This window comes from Ictidomys tridecemlineatus, chromosome 12 (genome assembly GCF_052094955.1).
Source record: "Ictidomys tridecemlineatus isolate mIctTri1 chromosome 12, mIctTri1.hap1, whole genome shotgun sequence".
NCBI classification, from domain to species: domain Eukaryota; kingdom Metazoa; phylum Chordata; class Mammalia; order Rodentia; family Sciuridae; genus Ictidomys; species Ictidomys tridecemlineatus.
The window spans coordinates 95,423,314-95,442,164 of record NC_135488.1 but is presented as its reverse complement, the minus strand read 5'-3'; the positions used below and the strand labels follow the sequence as shown (position 1 = coordinate 95,442,164).

The 18,851-nt window shown below is 37.9% G+C and overlaps 1 protein-coding gene across 2 annotated transcripts in view; it reads left to right on the top strand.

The window, feature by feature from the left end:
- Positions 1 to 18,851, top strand: part of Rasgrp3 (RAS guanyl releasing protein 3) — a 73,959-nt gene that overhangs the window by 23,956 nt on the left and 31,152 nt on the right. Inside the window, exons 2-8 of one of the 2 annotated variants that reach the window (XM_005322460.5) lie at positions 7,635 to 7,768; positions 10,243 to 10,441; positions 11,437 to 11,539; positions 14,389 to 14,451; positions 14,968 to 15,099; positions 16,328 to 16,475; positions 17,962 to 18,135. In XM_005322460.5, coding sequence (XP_005322517.1) covers positions 10,372 to 10,441; positions 11,437 to 11,539; positions 14,389 to 14,451; positions 14,968 to 15,099; positions 16,328 to 16,475; positions 17,962 to 18,135 — 690 coding nt within the window. In that variant the 5' untranslated portion in view covers positions 7,635 to 7,768; positions 10,243 to 10,371. Of the gene's footprint in view, positions 1 to 7,634; positions 7,769 to 10,242; positions 10,442 to 11,436; positions 11,540 to 14,370; positions 14,452 to 14,967; positions 15,100 to 16,327; positions 16,476 to 17,961; positions 18,136 to 18,851 lie in introns of those variants that run through there. The other variant, XM_078029395.1, reaches the window with a different exon arrangement.

Sequence of the window (18,851 nt, the reverse complement as noted above, 5' to 3'; positions counted from 1 at the left end):
AAATTTAATTGGGAGCACAGAAATAATCTTAAAAACACATTTTTTTTTGGTTCCTATACTTTACTTTTAATTGGTTCCAATAAAAAGTCTAGTTCCAAATCCCTGATTCAGAAGTAATTTTAAACTGAGACTTTACCATTCCATAAAAGAATAGTATAAACACATGGATTTCTAAATAAGAATGAAGTGTTTTCACTTAGATGAAAACAGCGTATGGTGTCAATTGGAAAAGAGAAATTCATATTACATCTTCAGGTGGGTGTGTTTCTATGAATACAAAGTCGGTGTCAAAGTAATGCCAGTTTATCTTTTACTGGGCATGGCGGTACATGCTTGTAATCCCAGCTTCTGGGGAGGTTGAGACAGAAGGATGGCAAGTTTGAGGCAACTGAGTGAGATCCTGTCTTAAAATAAAAAAATAAAAAGGGATAAGGATGTAACTCAGTGGTTAACCCTAGGTTCAATCCTGGTACCCCCCTCCACCATACCCACACACGTAAGAAGAGAAGAAGGGAAGAACTTTACCTTTTAAACTTATCACTGTCAATAGTGAAACAATTGACAATAAAATTAATAATAATAGTAAGGCACTGTGCACCCCTATGTTTTTGTAATGCTTTCACTTATCTGTGCCCTGCTTTAAATTTAAAGAGAGTTCAGAACTCACTGCATCCCTACCTGACACCAGTTCTTTTACTCTGTCATCAGCTTTTGTTTTTAAAAATCTTATGTATGGTTGTCTTATATGTGTTCTTATTCCTTTTTTATATGATGATAATAATTTTGGGGAGGAGGGGTTGAACCCAGGGGTACTTCATGGCTGAGCCACATCCCCAGCCTTTTTTAAAATTATTTTTTAATTTTGAGACAGATCTCGCTAAGTTGCTTAGGGCCTTGCTAAACTGCTGGGGGCTGGCTTTGAACTTGCAATCCTCTTGCCTCGCCTCCAAGCCTCCAGGATTACAGGTGTGTACCACTGCATCTGGCTAATGATAAATTTCTTGACAGCAGGTTGCTCATATCTGTTTTATCTTCAATTTTGAAATCATGCTCAGATATTTCCAACCACCTTGCTGCCTGATACCATTGGACTTAGCCTGTATTTTCTATTGTAGTTTCATGATCCATAAAACTTGATGCCTTGGAAGTCTTCCTAGCTTTGTAGCAACCTATTTGCTCCCATTTCGGTGTTACCATGGCTTCCTGAGTATCTATTTCTGTCACTGGACTGGGCTCATTGGTTTATGAGAGCTGGTTTATAATCTTTCTTTTGCTCAAGGTTGTGGGCTCCTGAGAATGGACTTTTTACATATCCAACCACAGCACAGTGCTTAATGATTAATAAGAAATGTTGGCATTTTTGTTAATTAAACTAATGCCTCTCTCTGAAGAGGGCATTTTATTATGTAAATGCCCCTTGATGCTTACTAGGTAGCAACTTAGAACTCAGGTTTTAAAATTCTTTCCTGGTGTTTTCAGAGACAGGCAGCTATACGCCAACATGGGGTGATGGCAGGTTAGACAGACATTTTGTGCTCTAGGCTGTTCCTTCTGTCCATGTCCTCCAGATTTTTACAGACTTTCTGTGTGATGTCTTTATTCTCTTGGGGCCTCCTTCATGTGACTTCTATCCTCAGAGATTATCATCTGGCCCCAGTGGGAGGATCCAAAAGCACTTTACATAGTCATGAAAGTATGTAAAACATCTTCTTGTTCATGGTGGGTACATTAAGGCAGAGCAAGTGAGTACTAGTGTCAAGTACTGAACAGAAGTCAATAACCAGTGCAAAATTCATCTCAAAAGTCTTTGTTGCATTTTTTGGAAACATTTAAGTACCAAGATTTTGCTCTATTTTGTTTGTTACTGGTTGATGGGGTGGGGTGTGGCCTCCCCCAAATTCTTTGGGTAAAAAACTCAACATAGTGACTGGCACAGAGATCACTCAAAAAGACTCTAGCCTCCTCCTTCTCCTCCTCCTTCTCCTCCTCCGCCTCCTCCTCCTTCATCATCATCATCAAATTCACTCTGTAATAAACAAATCAAGGGAATAAGGGAATGTGACTTTATTTCTGGGGACTTGCGACCAGAGTTTTCCAGAGCATCAGGGCCACAGAGAGTTTTCTTGTGAACACAATATTGGCATCTTCAGAAAAGGAAAATACTGATTTTTTTCAATTTTTAAAAAATTTTTCTAATTAGAGAAAACACTGATTTTTAAGAAGATATTTTTCCAGAGTCTAAAATCTTAATTTCTGAGGGGGAAAAAAAAGCCTAGTTCTTGGTCTTCTTCGAGGATATTATTTGCTGTTTGAACATTGAGTTGTCATAGTGAGTCGTAACCCTTCACTGTGGTTGAATGTGTCCATCTGGAAGCCATCTGACTGCAAGTGTCTCGAATGTGTATATATTGCTTCTCTCCCATGCTCAGTTCCAGCCAAATGCTGGGAAAATACTCCCATGATTGGACTTCAGAATTTGACAGTATTTATTGCTAGAGCTTCTTTAAGATGCTCATTCCTCATTCAACTTATGTCAGGTGGCTGTAAATAAGTTAGTTTGTTTGCCAATGTTAAATGCCAGTGACCAAGAAAAAATAAAGTACCCCCTAAATCTTGCTATTTGATTGCTACCAAAATGCAAAGCAGCCTTGTGGGATGAGCTCTGAGCTGCTTACTGACTTCCAGTCAGTAAGAAGGCCCTGAATTGCTAAGCTTGCTGTGATAATGAAGGTTATTCATTTTCAGACAATAGGGCCAGTAATCGAATGCTTAGGAGCAATGTGCAGGGAATAGCAAACATGTATTCTAGACAATGCCTAGGAACTGATCTAAGAAACAAGCTTTAACAACAACTAAAATTGTTCTGGGTAGCAGAAAAGATATAAAATTTTGGAGTCAGAATTGGCTTTGCAACTTAACTAGAAACATGCTATTAGACAAATAATTCAATCTCTGTAGGTCTCAATTTCCTTATCTGTGAAGTGAGAATAATAATACTTAGCTTTCAGGGTGTTATAGGATTAAACATTGTATGGGCAATTTCCCCAACATTGTGTCTTTCCCTTTACATTGCCAACAATACTTGATATTTTTATATGCTATTAGTATTTTATTTTCTAAAGCCCAGAACTGCATTGATTATTAGTACCCCATTAATTTAGTAAAAGCTCTTTTCAGAGAAAAACAAGTAAACAAATAACAAAAATTTAGGACCCAGGAAAATCTCATTATCACAATAAATAAGCCCATTAGAGGCAAGAATGGGGGGGTACTTTCAGAGTTGAAAAATACAGCATTGTCCATAGTTTCTCTCTACTGTCATTATTAAATAAACTTTGGAGGGCGGGGGATATAGTTCAGTTGGTAGAGTGCTTGCCTCGAATACACAAGGCCCTGGGTTCAATCCCCAGCACCACAAAAAACCAACCAAACAAAAAAAACTTTTGGAGATATTGATCCACTATCCATAAGTGGGTATAGAAATATGTATTCTACTCTTTGTGTCATCAGTCCTGTTCCATTTACAACGATTTAACCTTGCTGTAAGCACTGGCCCATTTTCTGTGTCATACTATTCCAGTAGGTTTGTGACAGAAACCACTTTGACAGCAATGTGAACAAGGCTTTGATGGAGCCCACTGGGAAGAGCAGCTGATCAGAGGAAACAGTAGAAATGGAAATTCAAAGAACCAAGGAGTGAAGTTGAAACAATTGACAATGAAAGTTAAAATAAAGACCAACCAATGCAGAAATAACCTAAAACTACCAAATGTGAAGAGTGAACTGGGAAAAAACCAGTAATGATTTGAGTAACTTACAAACTTTTACACATAACAGTAATGAGGTCATTGGAGAGTTTGAGTGGCAGGTGGTAGGCAATTAAGGTAGCTAAGGTTAGAGTTGCCAGAATGAAATATCCTGCATCAAGTCAAAATGTAGAGAGAAATAATTTCCTTGTTTTTGCATTTCCAGTAGTTTCTTAACTTTCTCTTCACCGTATCAGGCAAAGGTAGGTCAAATATGTTACGTTATGTTAGCTGAGATCTACTGAGACACTACCTTGCAGATGCCAGTCCTGCTTTGATTCTAAGGCTCCCTTATAGAGAGCATGACCAAGACCATAGCCACAGGAACCCAGAAAAGACCTGCCATACAAGTTGTTCCAGAAGATCTATCCAGCATAATTTTAGAACCATGACACAAGTGGGTGATACAATAACCCAAAGAATAAGGAACACTGAACTTCCTCTCAAAATAAACTCCAGAAGAGAAACATCAGCCTTCTGTTCTTGTGGAAATCATCTCAGTACTTCTGTTTTTTTTTTTCTTTCCTTCCGTCCTTCTTCACAATGTCTCTTGAAAATTTTCTCCTGTTGATAAACCTCAGACCTGTATCTATTGTATTTTCCAATAAGATGACCTTATTTATTTTCTAGTATAAATAGAAGTCACCAGACAAGATCTTCCTTGACTTTTTGTCACCAGGATGACAAAGCTACCTATGTTCCATTTTTTTTCCCTTTTCTGCTATTTGCATTCAAAGAGATGGCCTCTCCTTTATTCAATTGCATGAGTCCATCGCTCCTTTCCTCACGGGAACAAATTATATGTATCAGCTTCTCATCGTCATGTCCTTGCAGTGTGCCTTTCTGTTAACTCTTAGCACTTAAACATACTCAAGTCTCAACTGCAAAGTCTCTAATGGGTATCCAGAAGTTAACTCAGTGCTCCCCTGGATGTCTCAGACAGTCTCTAACTCAACAAGGCTCCTCCCAGGAACTTGCTTTCCTCCCCTCTTACAGACATGGAGAAGCAGTAAGCCACGCTTGGAAAAGAGAACTCCAACTTTATTTTACTCCCGCAGGCCCAGAGCAGAACAAAAGCTCCAAATTCTGAGTCCTGATCCACAGTTTCTCACAATATTTATAGGTGATTTGACATCATCTTAGATTCATCCTATTACTGGGGCCTTTTTCTCTTTTTAAAAAAAATTCCTAATCTATAGCTGAAGGCCTTGTGCAAAGTCTCTAACATGAAGTAGCTCGCAGAAACAGGTAAGAAGAAACTCTTTCTCCAGACATCTCTTACATTTCAAAAAGGAGTAGTCAGGTTCTTAGGGCAGTTATTTACAATCCAAAAGGTAGGGACCCATGGATAATTAGGCTTTTTAGAAAAAGGCTGAGAGACGGGAGCAGAACTGACCCCTTCCCCAGGCATTGGTTTCTTACCATACGTTTTTGTAATTTCATTTCACCAGCAGGTCTGGTTTTGCCATCACACCTCAATCTCAAGGGAATGGCACCAGAATCCATCTAGCTAGAAAGTTTGGAATTCTCCTTCATTCTTCCCATTTCCAATAGTCTTTGAATTGGCAAACCTCATTGGATCTATCTTCAAAATACATTCTGTAACAACCCACTTTTCTTCATCTCCATTGCTACGTGGTGATACAATCATCATTTCTGGCTTGGATGGTTGTAACTGACCACTAACTAGTTCCAAGTCTTCAGTGTAGGATTTTTATTTTTATTTCTTGTTTTTGTTTTATACTACAATCTCTTCTCTGTGCCTCAGCTGAAGGAATCCTTAGAAACAAACAAACAAAAAATCCAGAATGGATTCTGCCCCTTTCCTAAGGAACTAACCTCTAAATCAATGGTTTCCCATTGCCCCTCAGATAAAGCCAGGGCTCCTCCATAGCCTATCCTACTGTTCATAACTACTGTCTCTTCCTGGGTCACATCCAACCCTTCAGTCATCTGTCTTTCAATTGGTCTTCATTGCCATCTTTGCCTAGTTAAAACTCCTCTGGCTTCTGGGATAAATGAGTGCCCCTCCAGACTTGCTCTGTGTTTCATAGGATATTTTATTGTAGTTATTTCTCTAATTCTTTGCTATAGTATAAAAGCAACAACTGTGTCTGTCTTGGTCAACTACCTGTCCTCCCCTACACCTGACCCACAACACCTTCTAGCAGCCAATCTAGTACCTCCTTAGCATCTGGTGTCTAATACACCCCCAGTAAATATTTGTCAGATAAATTAATTATCATTTAAAGTTTAATATCCTTCCTATTACTGAATTCAAAACATAAAGGCTTATAATAATTACTTGTTTTCACAAAGGCATTTAGAGTAACTTCTTCGTCTCCATATGAAGGTCACATGAAATGTGACATAAATGTGGTTGTGTATACATAAAGATGATATCTGCTGTGGGGAGAGAAGCATCTTCAAGGGTTTCTGTTTTTGTGTTTTGTTTTGTTTCTGGGAGTAAAGATAAAATACTAGAGACAAAACAATCCTAAATCCTAATATGGTCAGCATCATTCTGAGACTTCTTGATACTTATTAGACATAATATTTTACCCTTTAAACCCTACAGTCCTAGAACCAGTCTGTTGGCCTGGTTTTAGGCACCATCTGAGAGGTTAACCTCCACCCTCTCTGATAGTATTTACTCAACTTTGGCTCGAGAACTTTCAGGAATGGGAGTCCCTTGTTGATGAGGGACTACAAAATGCTCTAGTGCCACAGTTTCTTTCTTCTTCAATTTTCTTTCCTTTCTTTAAATGAACGTCTCTCTTCCTGCCCCTTCTATAATCGGTTCTTTATTTCAACTTAAGTCCTCAACTTGAAGGGCTTTAAATATTTAAAGGGAGGATGGAGACAGGCAAGGGGAGACACCTTCCTGGACCACCTGTATTTTGCAGGCCCCGTGGTGGGTGCCCTTTCTATTACCTTACTAACCCTTTAAACAGTCTCATGAAGCAAGCTCCATTGATGGCAGTTTACTCAGCTTTGAGTAAAACTTTCTCCTTGTGGTTATCTAATGTTGAAACCTCGTTTTGTTTGTTTGTTTGCTTGTTTTTAATTGAAAGGTTCTTGGTCAAGAGCCTGGGTGCCAATTTATAGCTGTTAATGAATTAGGTGCAAGGAATTGGCTGATCCCTTTTATTATTTCCAAATTTGGGAGCATGGTTCTCATTGTCCTGTAACCTTAGGAGAATTTTTTTTTTTTATGATAGAGAGTTCACAAGTCATATTAATGAAAGTCTTTTTGCTACATGAACATATCATGGCCTTTGAATAATAGCCAGCAAAGCCCCATGGCCCCTTTAAAGTGAGAACTTTTCCCTTAGAAATAATTCAAACTATCCACACTAGAGCAAGTCCTAAACCATTGGGAGACTAAACAACCTGAACTAAAATAACATTGACATTTACGTTGAGACGATCAGGAGTGATTTAGGGTCAGAGTTTGATGATTCTCACAACAAACTGCTCTAAGTATTTGCTAACATTCCAAAGTCAATGTTTGGAAATCCTTAATTGAGTAATCCACTGAGATAAGCATATTTCAACTACAATAGCATTTTATACTATATGAACAAAACTTAGTTTTGCCATATTTATGGGTTTTAAAAGACTGAATTAAAAAATTTATTTTTAAAAATCCCATTGCCAAATAACTGTTGAATATTTTTGGTTTTATTGGTTTTATGAGTGAAGTTTAAACAAAATCTTCAATATCACATATATCTTAAGGAGTACTTTGGGTAATGTTTTAACACAATGAAGATACTTTTACGTTTCCTTTATTTATTTATTTATTTATTTTTCTCTTTTTTTCAGGTTTTCCCAAGTACTTAAAATTCAAATTGAACAAACCAGTTGTGCCAACGGCCTCCTTAATGCACTTCCCAACCATGACAGCTCTCCTTAAACATCCTTTTAGACCTGGAAATCTACCTGTGTGAAAACAGCAGGTCAGTATTTTTTAAAAACCTATTTTAAAGTACATAAGAAATACCCCCCCAAAATAAATTCATATGCTTAGAAAAAAATGTGCTGTAATGTTAACAAAGAGTTATTTTTGGATGTTGAGATTATAGGTAAATATCTCCTTTCCTTTTTCCTCATTGTCCTGTTTTAAATAATAAATGTACATTGCTTTGACAATAAAGAAGCTTTATCCCTGAAAGGCAGTTGTAGACACAATAATGTCCACAGGTAAGAAATGTGATCTCAGGTAAATGTGCGACGACAGAATACTGAGCAGAGACACAGATGCACCCCATGCCAGATGCACCTACTGATGCCAGAAGCAGATTGTAACCAGATAGCCAGGTCCACCTGGCTCTCCACGCACATTGGCTTCATTGCGGATCACAAATAGAACTCCAGAGTGACAGGTTTTTGGTACCAGGTTCTCTAACTCCTTGTGGGCAGGTCAACACCTTCCCAAACAGCTCAGAGGAATCATTTTAGTTTTGACCCTAAAAACCAGTGTGGTTAATCCAGGCTATTTGGTTTCAAGTAATGCATTTACTCCTCAGTGCATAAAAGGATAAAAAAAAAATGTCTGTACTTAGGAGCTAATCACACTTGTTAATTGTTTGATCTTGAATTTTAAGCATATGGATGGAGCTTATGTTTGGGAAATCAGGGAACTGCTATCCAAAATGTCCTGGAAGAAGTATTAAGTTCTTATTATGACTATAGACAGATCCTAGTAAACCTAAAAAGTGGGTAGGATTTTCTGTCCTAATGATATTTACTTAAAGCTGATTTAAATAAGTGAATTAAACTAAAATCTATGGCACCTCTAGTATCACACAAATATACCTGTATTAAAAGATGAATTTTGGGGCAATTTTTATTTTATGCATTTCTTTATCCATGAATTCAATCATTCATTAATTTAGCAAATACTTCTTAGAAATCATGTATGTGAGAGACACAGTCTTAGGCATTCAGGAGAGCAACAGAGGACAAATGCACTAATTCCTATGGTCACAGAGCTTATGTTCATAGTACTAGGAGATTGAAAAAATAAACAAGTAAAATATATAGTATGTCAGATAATGATAAGTATTATGTAGAAAAATAAATCCAGGAAGGGAGGTAGGGCATGCCAACTGGGAGGTGGGCATGGGGAGAGGGGTGGTGGTATTTAAATAGGGTAGTCAGGAAAAGCCTTACTGATAAGATAACTTTGTCAAGGGAGGTAAAAAGAATTCATTTACTTTAATAAATTCCTTTTACAAATCATTTGACCAGCAAAAGTAGGAGAGTATTGATTCAGTAGTCTTATTTTTTTGCACCCTTGAAATAATCCCTTCTTTTATCCACTACGAGTGATAACCTTCTGCACAAAAATGTGGTTCTTAACAGACCGAATCGAAGGAAAACATTTTTACTCCAGAGTTCTATGTCTGGTGAACAGGCTCACTCAAATCTCACTGTTCAGTGGTCCAACTGAACCAATACGCTCATGCATATGAACATTAATTGTCTTCTCTTTCTGAGATGGTATGAAAAAGTGGTGGTCTTCACACTAGATTGGGGGCAAAATTATCACAGTTCATGATATCCACATTGAGGGACCTCATAATACAGAAAAAGAGAAACCAGAAGTTTTATTTTATAATGGAATCTGCTTCTAGGCCACAATGATTATGTGGTTTGTATAAATTTCCAAATCTCTGTGAACCTCACGAACTCATCTGCAAATTGGGAATAATAATTACTACCTCAGAGCATTGAAGTTCAAGTTGAATGATATACTTCAAACATTTGTTATAGTGTCTAATGCCAAATATGGTAGTTCAATAGACTATTGTGAATTTTTTTGCTATTACTATTAATAAGTTTACTATTACTAAATTTAGACAAACAGAATTTTTGTTTATAAATGTTGAAAATTTATATAGTCACTGAGATGAACACTTATAAATATATTTCCATATAAAAATGTATTTCCCTATATATGCTTTTAAGCCAAATAACATAATATACCTGATTGTTGTGTTACTTGAGAATATGAAGGGCTGGGATGGTGGCTCAGGGAGAGTGCTTGCCTAGCATGCATGAGGCACTGGGTTTGATCCCCAGCACCACATAAAAAAACTAAATAAACAAAATAAGATTTGTGTCCATCTACAACTAAAAATATCTTTAAAAAAGAATATGAAGAAAGTGTAAGGTATTGTTTCAAAAACATTTCAGCTGTGAAGTGGAATGATCTTTAATAGGGAACATCTATGGTCTCAAAGCACCACACAAGCTAAGGAACAGTTTTGCAGGCATTTTGCCCTCCTGGTGATTGGCATAATCTCAACCATTTTGATACTTTTTGTGTAGAAAAATATACAGTTGATGGAAGTCATATTTTTTTTCATGTGGGAAAAATAGTGCTTTAGTGGGGACTGAACTCTAGTGCAAAATTTTCTCTTCTAAGGGTTTTCTTGAAGTACAACTAAGAACGGAGGCCATCACTAGGCACTGAGATCACTGATGGGCATGATTATGGACATGGTCCACCTGGTGCTGGAAATGTCTCCTAGTTTTTGACAAGAGCTAAATAACCATGGGGTCCAGCGGTCTTGGGAAAGCAGCAACATTAGATGAACTGCTGAGCACCTGCATAGAGATGTTTGGTAAGAGCCTCTTCTCCTTCTATCCTGTTTGTAGTTTGACACTGCCACTTCTCTCGATTCAGGTGCAACTTCTGTACCTTGGTATTTAAGGCCTTATGGATCCACTCCAATCTGTTTCTCCAGTTCCACTACCTTCTGCATTTCTTTCTCTTTTCTGTGCAAAGGTCATACTCTAGCCAAACTGTCCACTTAATGTTTCTGGAACATTCCTTGCACCCCTTTCTATTTATGTGCCTTTATTCTATTCCTTTCCTTGAAATTCTGCTTCAAGGCTCACCTCGTGGTCACTGAGATGTCCATCATGCCATTTCTGACCATTCCTGTAAGAGATGCTACTTGCTTCTTCCACTCTCCCATGCCCAGGGTAGCTTTCTTATGGACATGTGATATACTGCTGGGATCCTTGCTTGGTGTGGGTTGCACAATCTATTGCACTCTATTTCTACTCATCTTACATCTCTTACTAAATTATACACTTTAAAGTTATATGCTTTTTATGCTGTTTTTGTTGCATCCACCCCAGCATTGGATTTTAAATAAATGGACAAATAAAATTACTCAAGAGTTGTTTTTTTTTTAATGGGTTACAATGTAAGAGTTGGAGTTAAGCCAGAGCAGAGTTGCTAAAGTGCAGGATAATCAGTAAATTTTAATTTCAGATAGACAACCTTTTTAACATTTTTAATTTTTAAGTCCTAAAATCATGCCTGGAACATACTTATCTGGAAAAAAATTAATCCTTGTTTACCTTAAATTCAAATTTACCTGGGTGGCCTGTAGTTTTATTTACTAAATCTGTCAACTGTACTCAGACTAAGGATGAGACCCAGCCACCTTAACTTGCAAAGAAACACCAGCAAAAGTAAGTAGGAAAATATAATTTGTTCTGTGGGAAATTTTGACACTATTGTTTCTCTAGTGATATTAGAAAAAAAAAAAAAGAGAAGAGTAGCACCGTTATTTCCTCACGCCTTATTTTGTTTTATTTTTTACAGATGACAATGGAGAGCTGAATAATAGTTATTTGCCAAGAATAGTTCTACTGATGCACCGATGGTATTTATCTTCCACTGAATTGGCAGAAAGACTTCTCTGCATATATCTTTTCAACTACTGTGTAATTTTTACAGTCATAAATCAAGCTCTGTATTTAGATAGAGTGTCTATCCAAAGCCTGTAAATTAAGGTGAATAAACAGTCTTCAGTCAGTTATCCAGCTGTTTGGAGAATATATAGATGTCTAGACAAAACATCTGGAAGATGGACCAAATAGTTGACCATCCATCTGGATGTTTTGGCTCTATTAAATAATCACTAAGATGTAAAATGAAACAGGAGCCACAGGCTGAGTGTTTCTAAATTGTCTTAAACATTTTGACTGTTAGTGCAATGAAAGGATATTCAGCACTGATTCAAGACCTAATTTATTCTTTCTACAATGGGAAAATGGTGGGCATAGAGGACATAGCTGAGACATATAGAGATGCTAGCCGAAATAATGGGCTCTGGTTCAGGCTCAAACATCAACTTGGTTTTCACATCTTCCCTTGAACATTCTAGCAGATTCATTGTAATGTGTCAATTGATTATAATTTTGGATTTTCTTTCACATAAAAATAAAAATAACCAAATAGGGCTGGGATTTTGCTCAATGGTGGAGAGTGCTTGCTTAGCATGCTCAAAGCCCTAGGTTTGATCTGCAGCACTGAAAAACAAAAACAAACAAAAATTCCCATAGTTGGAAGTCCCATTCTGTAATGCAAGCTTTTAGCGGCCCACCACTTTTGTAGGTAATGCAGTCCTGAAACATGATTGAAAAACCAAATGACTGATAATACAGAGTCTCACATTTAGGAGGAGGTTTTGTTCCCTGAGATCTAACGCTTATTATATGGTTTATAATGCTGGTTCCTGCAGTCTCTCCTTCTTCAAGCCCAGGAGACCCTGCAGGTAGAAACCCTACTGGGCATGGGAAGTCTGAGGGGGAGAGGATCCTCTGAGTGTTATTGGGGTTGCCAAGGCTGTAAGGGCCCAGTGGGGTGCCTTCTGCTCAGCTCAAGTCTCTCCGCCTTCTATTCATTCTCTACACCCTCCCACAACCTCAGAGCAGAAGGGGATATTAGAGAGGATAAGGAGATTTACATGAACCATGGTCCTTGGAAGTGAGCAAGATCCTAATCTCCAATGGTCCAAGGGTTCCATGTGGCCCCTTGTTGAAGAGTAAGAAACAGGGAAAGATGAAGGGAATTGACTTCACCCAGGCCCACCCTCCTCATGATGCCAATATTGTCCAAAGAACATGCTCACAAAAAACATTTGTACCCTTAGTATGGCCACTACAATATAAAACTCAAATAAAAAGGGAGTAAGTAACTCAGGGGACTGAGGCAGGAGGATCACAAGTTCAAGGCCAGCCTGGGCAACTGAGACTTTGTCTCAAAATGAGAAATAAAAGGGTTGGGGATGTAGCTCAGTGGAAGAGCACTCCTGAGTTCAATCCCCAGTACCAGGAAAAGAAAAAGGAGAAGAAGAAAAAAAAAGAAAGAAAGATATTTTAGCTTATTAAAAATCTAATATGGGGAAATTCACACTGAATAAAAGTTGAATCACGGGCAGTGTTCAACATTTCTTTAAATTTTCCTTCCATTAAATTCCTTGCTACTCCATATCCATTGTGCCTTTCATACAATAGGAGCTTAATAAATATATTTTTTAAAAGAGTACCAAGTTTGGTGTGGTATACATGCTGTAATCCAGCGACTTGAGAGACCAATGCAGGAGGATTACAAGTTTGAGGCCAGCCTCAGAAACTTAGCAAGAACCTGTCTCAAAATAAAAAATAAAGAAGGGCTTGGGGTAAAGTTCAGTGGTAGAGTGCCCCTTGGTTCAATCCCTAGTAATAAAAAAAAAGAGTATCAATAAATAGACTTAAGAATAAATAACACAATTTGCATACTATCACACCTGAAAACTACGTTTTCAAACATTAAAGAAAGTAGAATGCTTATGTAAGGCACTAAATCAAATAAAAAAATCTTTTTGAAAAGATAAAGCTTCTATGTACTACCAATTTTAATTATGTATACTGGCAGTGCACTTGTAATAATAGTTGGCAGTTATTAATTGGTAAATCCTTAGGCAGGTAAAAGTAATTTTATAAGTGATTTCCCCTCCAGACCAAAAAATTATTCCCCAGAGCATTAACAAATCAAGTTTTAATAATTCAGTGTTGAAGTGGTCACAGCCTGTTTCTTTCCTCATTTGAGCGTCTATATACAAGTTGAGTATCATTTATCCAAAATGCTTATGACAAGAATGCTTCACGTTTTGGATTTTTACAATATTTGCATACACGTAATGAGATGTCTTAAGGATGGGACCCAAGTTAAGACTCAAAATTCATATGTGCTTCTTATACTCCTTATGCACATAACCTGAAAATAATTTTATGTGAAAAATTTAATAAACCTGCATTTTGACTGTGACCCATCACATAAGGTCAAGTGTGGCATTTTATACTTGTAGCATTGTCAGTGCTCAAAGAGTTTCAGAATTTGGACTATTTTAGTTTTCAAACTTTTGGATTAGGGATGCCAAACCTGTAACCCAAGTGTCCCCCTTCTTGTTATGTGCTTTCATGTTTTGTTTCGTTTTGGGTACCAGGGATTGAACCTAGCGATACTTAACCACTGAGTCACATCCTCGACCCTTTTTTATATTTTATTTTGAGACAGGCAAGGTTCACTGAGTTGCTTAGGGCCTTGCTAAGTTGCTGAGGTGGCTTTGAACTTGTGATCCTCCTGCCTCAGCCTCCTGAGCTGCTGGGATTACAGGTATATGCCACAGCCAGCTCTCCTTCTTGTTATGAATTCATATCAACTGATGAAACGACTGTAAGTGTATGCAAAGAAATCAAGGTGCGAGGACTTTTTCTTTAACTAGCTTACGTATCGTCAAGCCAGTGGAGAAAGCTGCGACGAGTTTCGATTAAAGATCTGCTACTTCATGAGGTAAAGATGCTTACAAATTTAATTTCTTGTAATTGTTAACAATTTCCTTTTCTCTAAGCATTAAAGACCCAGGGTGACAATAGAATGTACTCAGGTCTCCCTTGGACTGACATTGTTAGAAGTGGCCTTTCTCTGTTCTGGGGGGTAGAATTGATCTCGTGGACTAGTGCTTAGTAATAGTAAATAGAGTTAGGAAATAAAACCAGTCTTGGAGCGAATGCAATTTTTTCTACTCACTCAGGCACACCTATTTCACCTGCTTGCTGTGAAGCAGGGGAAGGGTTTCCCTTCAGTTGTGGTTTCATAGTCAGAAAAAGGCTCAGGGTTAGCATGGAAGACCTTGGTTCTTGATTGAAGGAGGGTGCAGAAAGACTCAGCATGATGACTGGGGATAGATGGTTAAGTGGGAGTATGGTCCTGGATTCTGTTGGAAGCATAGGAAAATGGTACAATAACTTCCATAGAGGCCCAATTTGAAATCTTCTAGCTAGAAAAATAATTTTTTTTGCCTTTCAGGTACTGGATTCTGAAGTTTCCTGCAGAGTTTAATTTGGATCTTGGTTTGATTCGTATGACTGAAGAGTTCCGAGAAGTAGCCAGTCAACTAGGATATGAAAAACACATCAGCCTCATCGACATATCCAGCATGTAAGAACAGCTGGAGCATCTTTCATCCTTGCTAAATCCACCACTTTGGGCAGGGAGTAGTGATCAAGTCCACTGGATCTGAATCCATATGGTCCCAGAATTAAGGTTTGCTTTTGTGAGGACAGCCTTACTGTGGTGAACACAGATGTACTGGACACAACTCATTTCTCTAAGTTGAAATTTATTTGTAAAATGGGGTAGTATCTTTTTTTGTGGGATTATTATAAGCATCCAAAAAGTAGATGAGATAGTGTGTGAAAGCATTTGGCACAAAATAGATGTTTAGTACTTAGTTACCGAATTTGAATCTAGTAAATGTCTTTGGTGTCTTGGCTATTCAAAAGTGCCTCCTTCAGATCAGCAGTATCAGTATTGCCTGGGAGCTTATGAGAAACACAGAATCTTGGGCCCCGTCCTAAAACTGCTGAATTGGAATCTGCTAAGATCCCCAGTGACTCATACGCACATTCAAATTGGAGAAGCTCTATACCACACTGATTCTGAGGTTGGCCTGAGGTTATATCAATGTCGATCATAGTTGTGCCATGAACTGCTTGGGTCAATTATTAGGAACTTGCTGCTAACTAGGCTTGTTTCATATTGACCAGCTAACTTTGCCCAGGGAAAGCTAGTTGATGATCCCTAAGTATCTTGCAAATGCATGCTACTGTGTCTTAGGCATTCAGACTATATTCTCCATTACCTGGAATACTCCTTAAAGAGAGTGAATGATCCAGGAATCATGAGGGATATTTGTTTAAAATGCATATTATTCAGGCTCATTCCTAGTAAGTTAGACTATCTGGCAGTGAGGTCCAGGCCTCTATCTTTGTAACAAGTTTTTCAGATAATTTATATTATACCAAAATGTGAGAACCATGGCTTCTGGTAGTTTCCATGTGTCTTGAATCACCATCTATCTATATGCTGATAAACTTCCAAATGTATAGACCTCTCGTTTATGACTCAGATTTTGCTTGGTCACAAGGAAAACCGAGTAAGAGATTCTGGATGGATCAGTGCAAACTTAGGCTGTCTGGAAAAACAACTCAAAGTTTATGTTCTATTGGCAAGGGGTCAGTGGTTTTCTCTTTAAATAAGAGGGACAGGGTGTATATTTTGCATAAGCTCCTGGGCGCAGGCCAAGAGTTACAGTCAGTAGGTTAATAACTTCCATTGAGTGAAGCAGGTTTTCAGCACGTTGACCAGGCTTGCTCTTCTTTTATAGTCCTTCCTATGACTGGATGAGAAGAGTCACACAGAGGAAAAAAGTATCCAAGAAGGGAAAAGCCTGTCTGCTGTTTGACCATCTGGAGCCCGTTGAATTGGCCGAGCACCTCACTTTCCTGGAGCATAAATCTTTTAGAAGGATCTCAGTAAGGAACTTGACATTTATTCTTCCAAGGATAATAACCACCATGCCAACTTTCCCAAGAGCTGAATTTTCATATTCTAAAGTGTTGGCAGCTTCTGTCACTGTGCTGTGCTGGAAAAGTGCCCTTAATTCACAGGAACAATCCCTTTTAGCCGAAGATAAATATTATCCTGTCTTTATTTTATGGCTCAGGAGCTGTATTTCTGTCGCTATTTTCAATGTCTCCTTTCACAGGATTAAAGTGTGATTTTTCTAAATACTGTGGCGATTTAACCATTTGAGGTCTATTTAGCGCCCCTGACTTCTCTCAAGGATTTGCATTTTGTTAGGATTGTCATTTTTTTTGGGGGGGGGCGAATATTTAGGTTGGGATTTTTATGAATGCCTAATTAAGGGTATAGAGTAAAAACAGGATTTGTAGGTTTTGAAGAGAATCTCAATATCAACCTGCTCCTTTCCCAGAGTTGGAGATTCTTAATTACACTTTTCTTTCCTATGCATCTTGTTAGGGCTTCCTTTCTCCTCTTTTCTTCCTCCTTTCTTTCTGTGCTCTCTTCTTCTCTGCCTCCTCCATGCTGTCTATGATAATATTTCCACACGGGTTCACAGTCAGCCAGCTGCTTTGCTGATAGAGCATCGGGTTCTGGGGAAGCCACCCCTCCTCCTTTTCCAAGGACCCAGGGAGTGAATGACATTATTTCTTGCAAGAAGACCATCTTGATTGTAAACATCCATTTCCAAAAGACTCATTTTTTTTTTTTCACCAAGTAATCCAGAGAGAAATATGATTCCCCGCAGGCAGGTCATGGGAGGAGATCCTTTGCACTGTTTTTATGGTAGAAGGCTCCTACATATTTGATGACATCCATGCTAACCTTCCGGGTATATGTCTATTTTTGCTAACAAGCTGCCTTATTTCAATTGATATGTTTTCTTTTTCTTGAAACAACTTTACAAAATGATTCTGATATATTTATGACCATTTCCTGTTCTTTTCTGTATATGATTGGATCTTAAACTTGCTTGATCACTGGACTTATTGGTAGTGTGTTAAAAAATGGAGATTCTTCATTTCTTCCTGTAGAGATACTGATCATTTATGTCTTGGGTGTTCCCAGGAACCAGTCTATTGGCAAATGACCCAGGTTAGATCTTATGATTTAGTAAATAGGGACTTTCTGGAATATGATTTTGAATCGTGTGTGTCCCTTTCTTTGCCCTACCCCACAAGCATGTGATATGTAGTAATGTGTTTGTGTGTGTATGGGAATGGAGTTTGAAATGCAGCTAAATAACCTGTTAAAGGTACAGATATATTCAAACTTATAGGATGCCATTCTAAATGTGAAATGAAAGAAACCATTATGTTGTTATGGAAAAAATATCTTAGACCTTCTTTGCAATATTCTAATGTCCAATTTTGCAAAAGCTTCTTTATACTTCAAAATTTTAGTACTTCAAAATCTCCGAATCTTCCTTTATTATAGTTCACTGATTACCAAAGTTATGTCATCCATGGCTGCCTGGAGAATAATCCAACCTTGGAGAGATCTATTGCTTTATTTAATGGAATATCTAAGTGGGTCCAGTTGATGGTTCTTAGCAAACCAACCCCCCAGCAAAGAGCAGAAGTCATCACAAAGTTTATCAATGTTGCAAAGGTATGTCCAATAATCCTGCTGGAGTACTTCGATTCTAGATGATTGTTCACTCTATTGAGAAAGTCATTGAGGAAATTCAGTGTTCATATTATAAGGGCATTGAACAATTAAGCTACTCAGAGATGTCTGATGGAAGAAAGCATACTTCTCTCATGTAAGAACATTTTTTTAAAAAGCAATACTGGGTTGGGGCTGTGTCTCAGAGGTAGAGCACTTGCTTGACACATGCATGAAGTTTGATCCTCAGCACCACATAAAAATAAAATGAAGGTATTGTGTCCACCTACAATTTTTTTTAAAAAAGCAATACTAGTTGGGCACAGTGGCACACACCTGCAATCCCACTCAGAAGACTGAGGCAGGAGGATCAAAAGTTTGAAGTCAGACTGGTCAACTTAGTGAGAATCCACTTCAAAATGGAAATTAAAAAGGGTTGGGTATATAGCTCAGTGGTAGAGCTTCCCAGGGTTCAATCCCCAGTATGAAAGAAACAAAAACAAAAGAAAAAGTAATACTTAGAAGCAATTTATGGAGCTAGGGGTTTTTTTTTTGTGTGTGTGTGTGTGTGTGTGTGTGTGTGTGAAATGATTGACATTTTTCTAAAGGATTCTATTTGTGTTTTGTTTTAAATAGATGTTATTATTTCCTAGGTTTTTATTGTTAAAATTGTGTATGCACTCACCAGTAGTTCAGAAAGTTCAGAATAATTTAAAAAT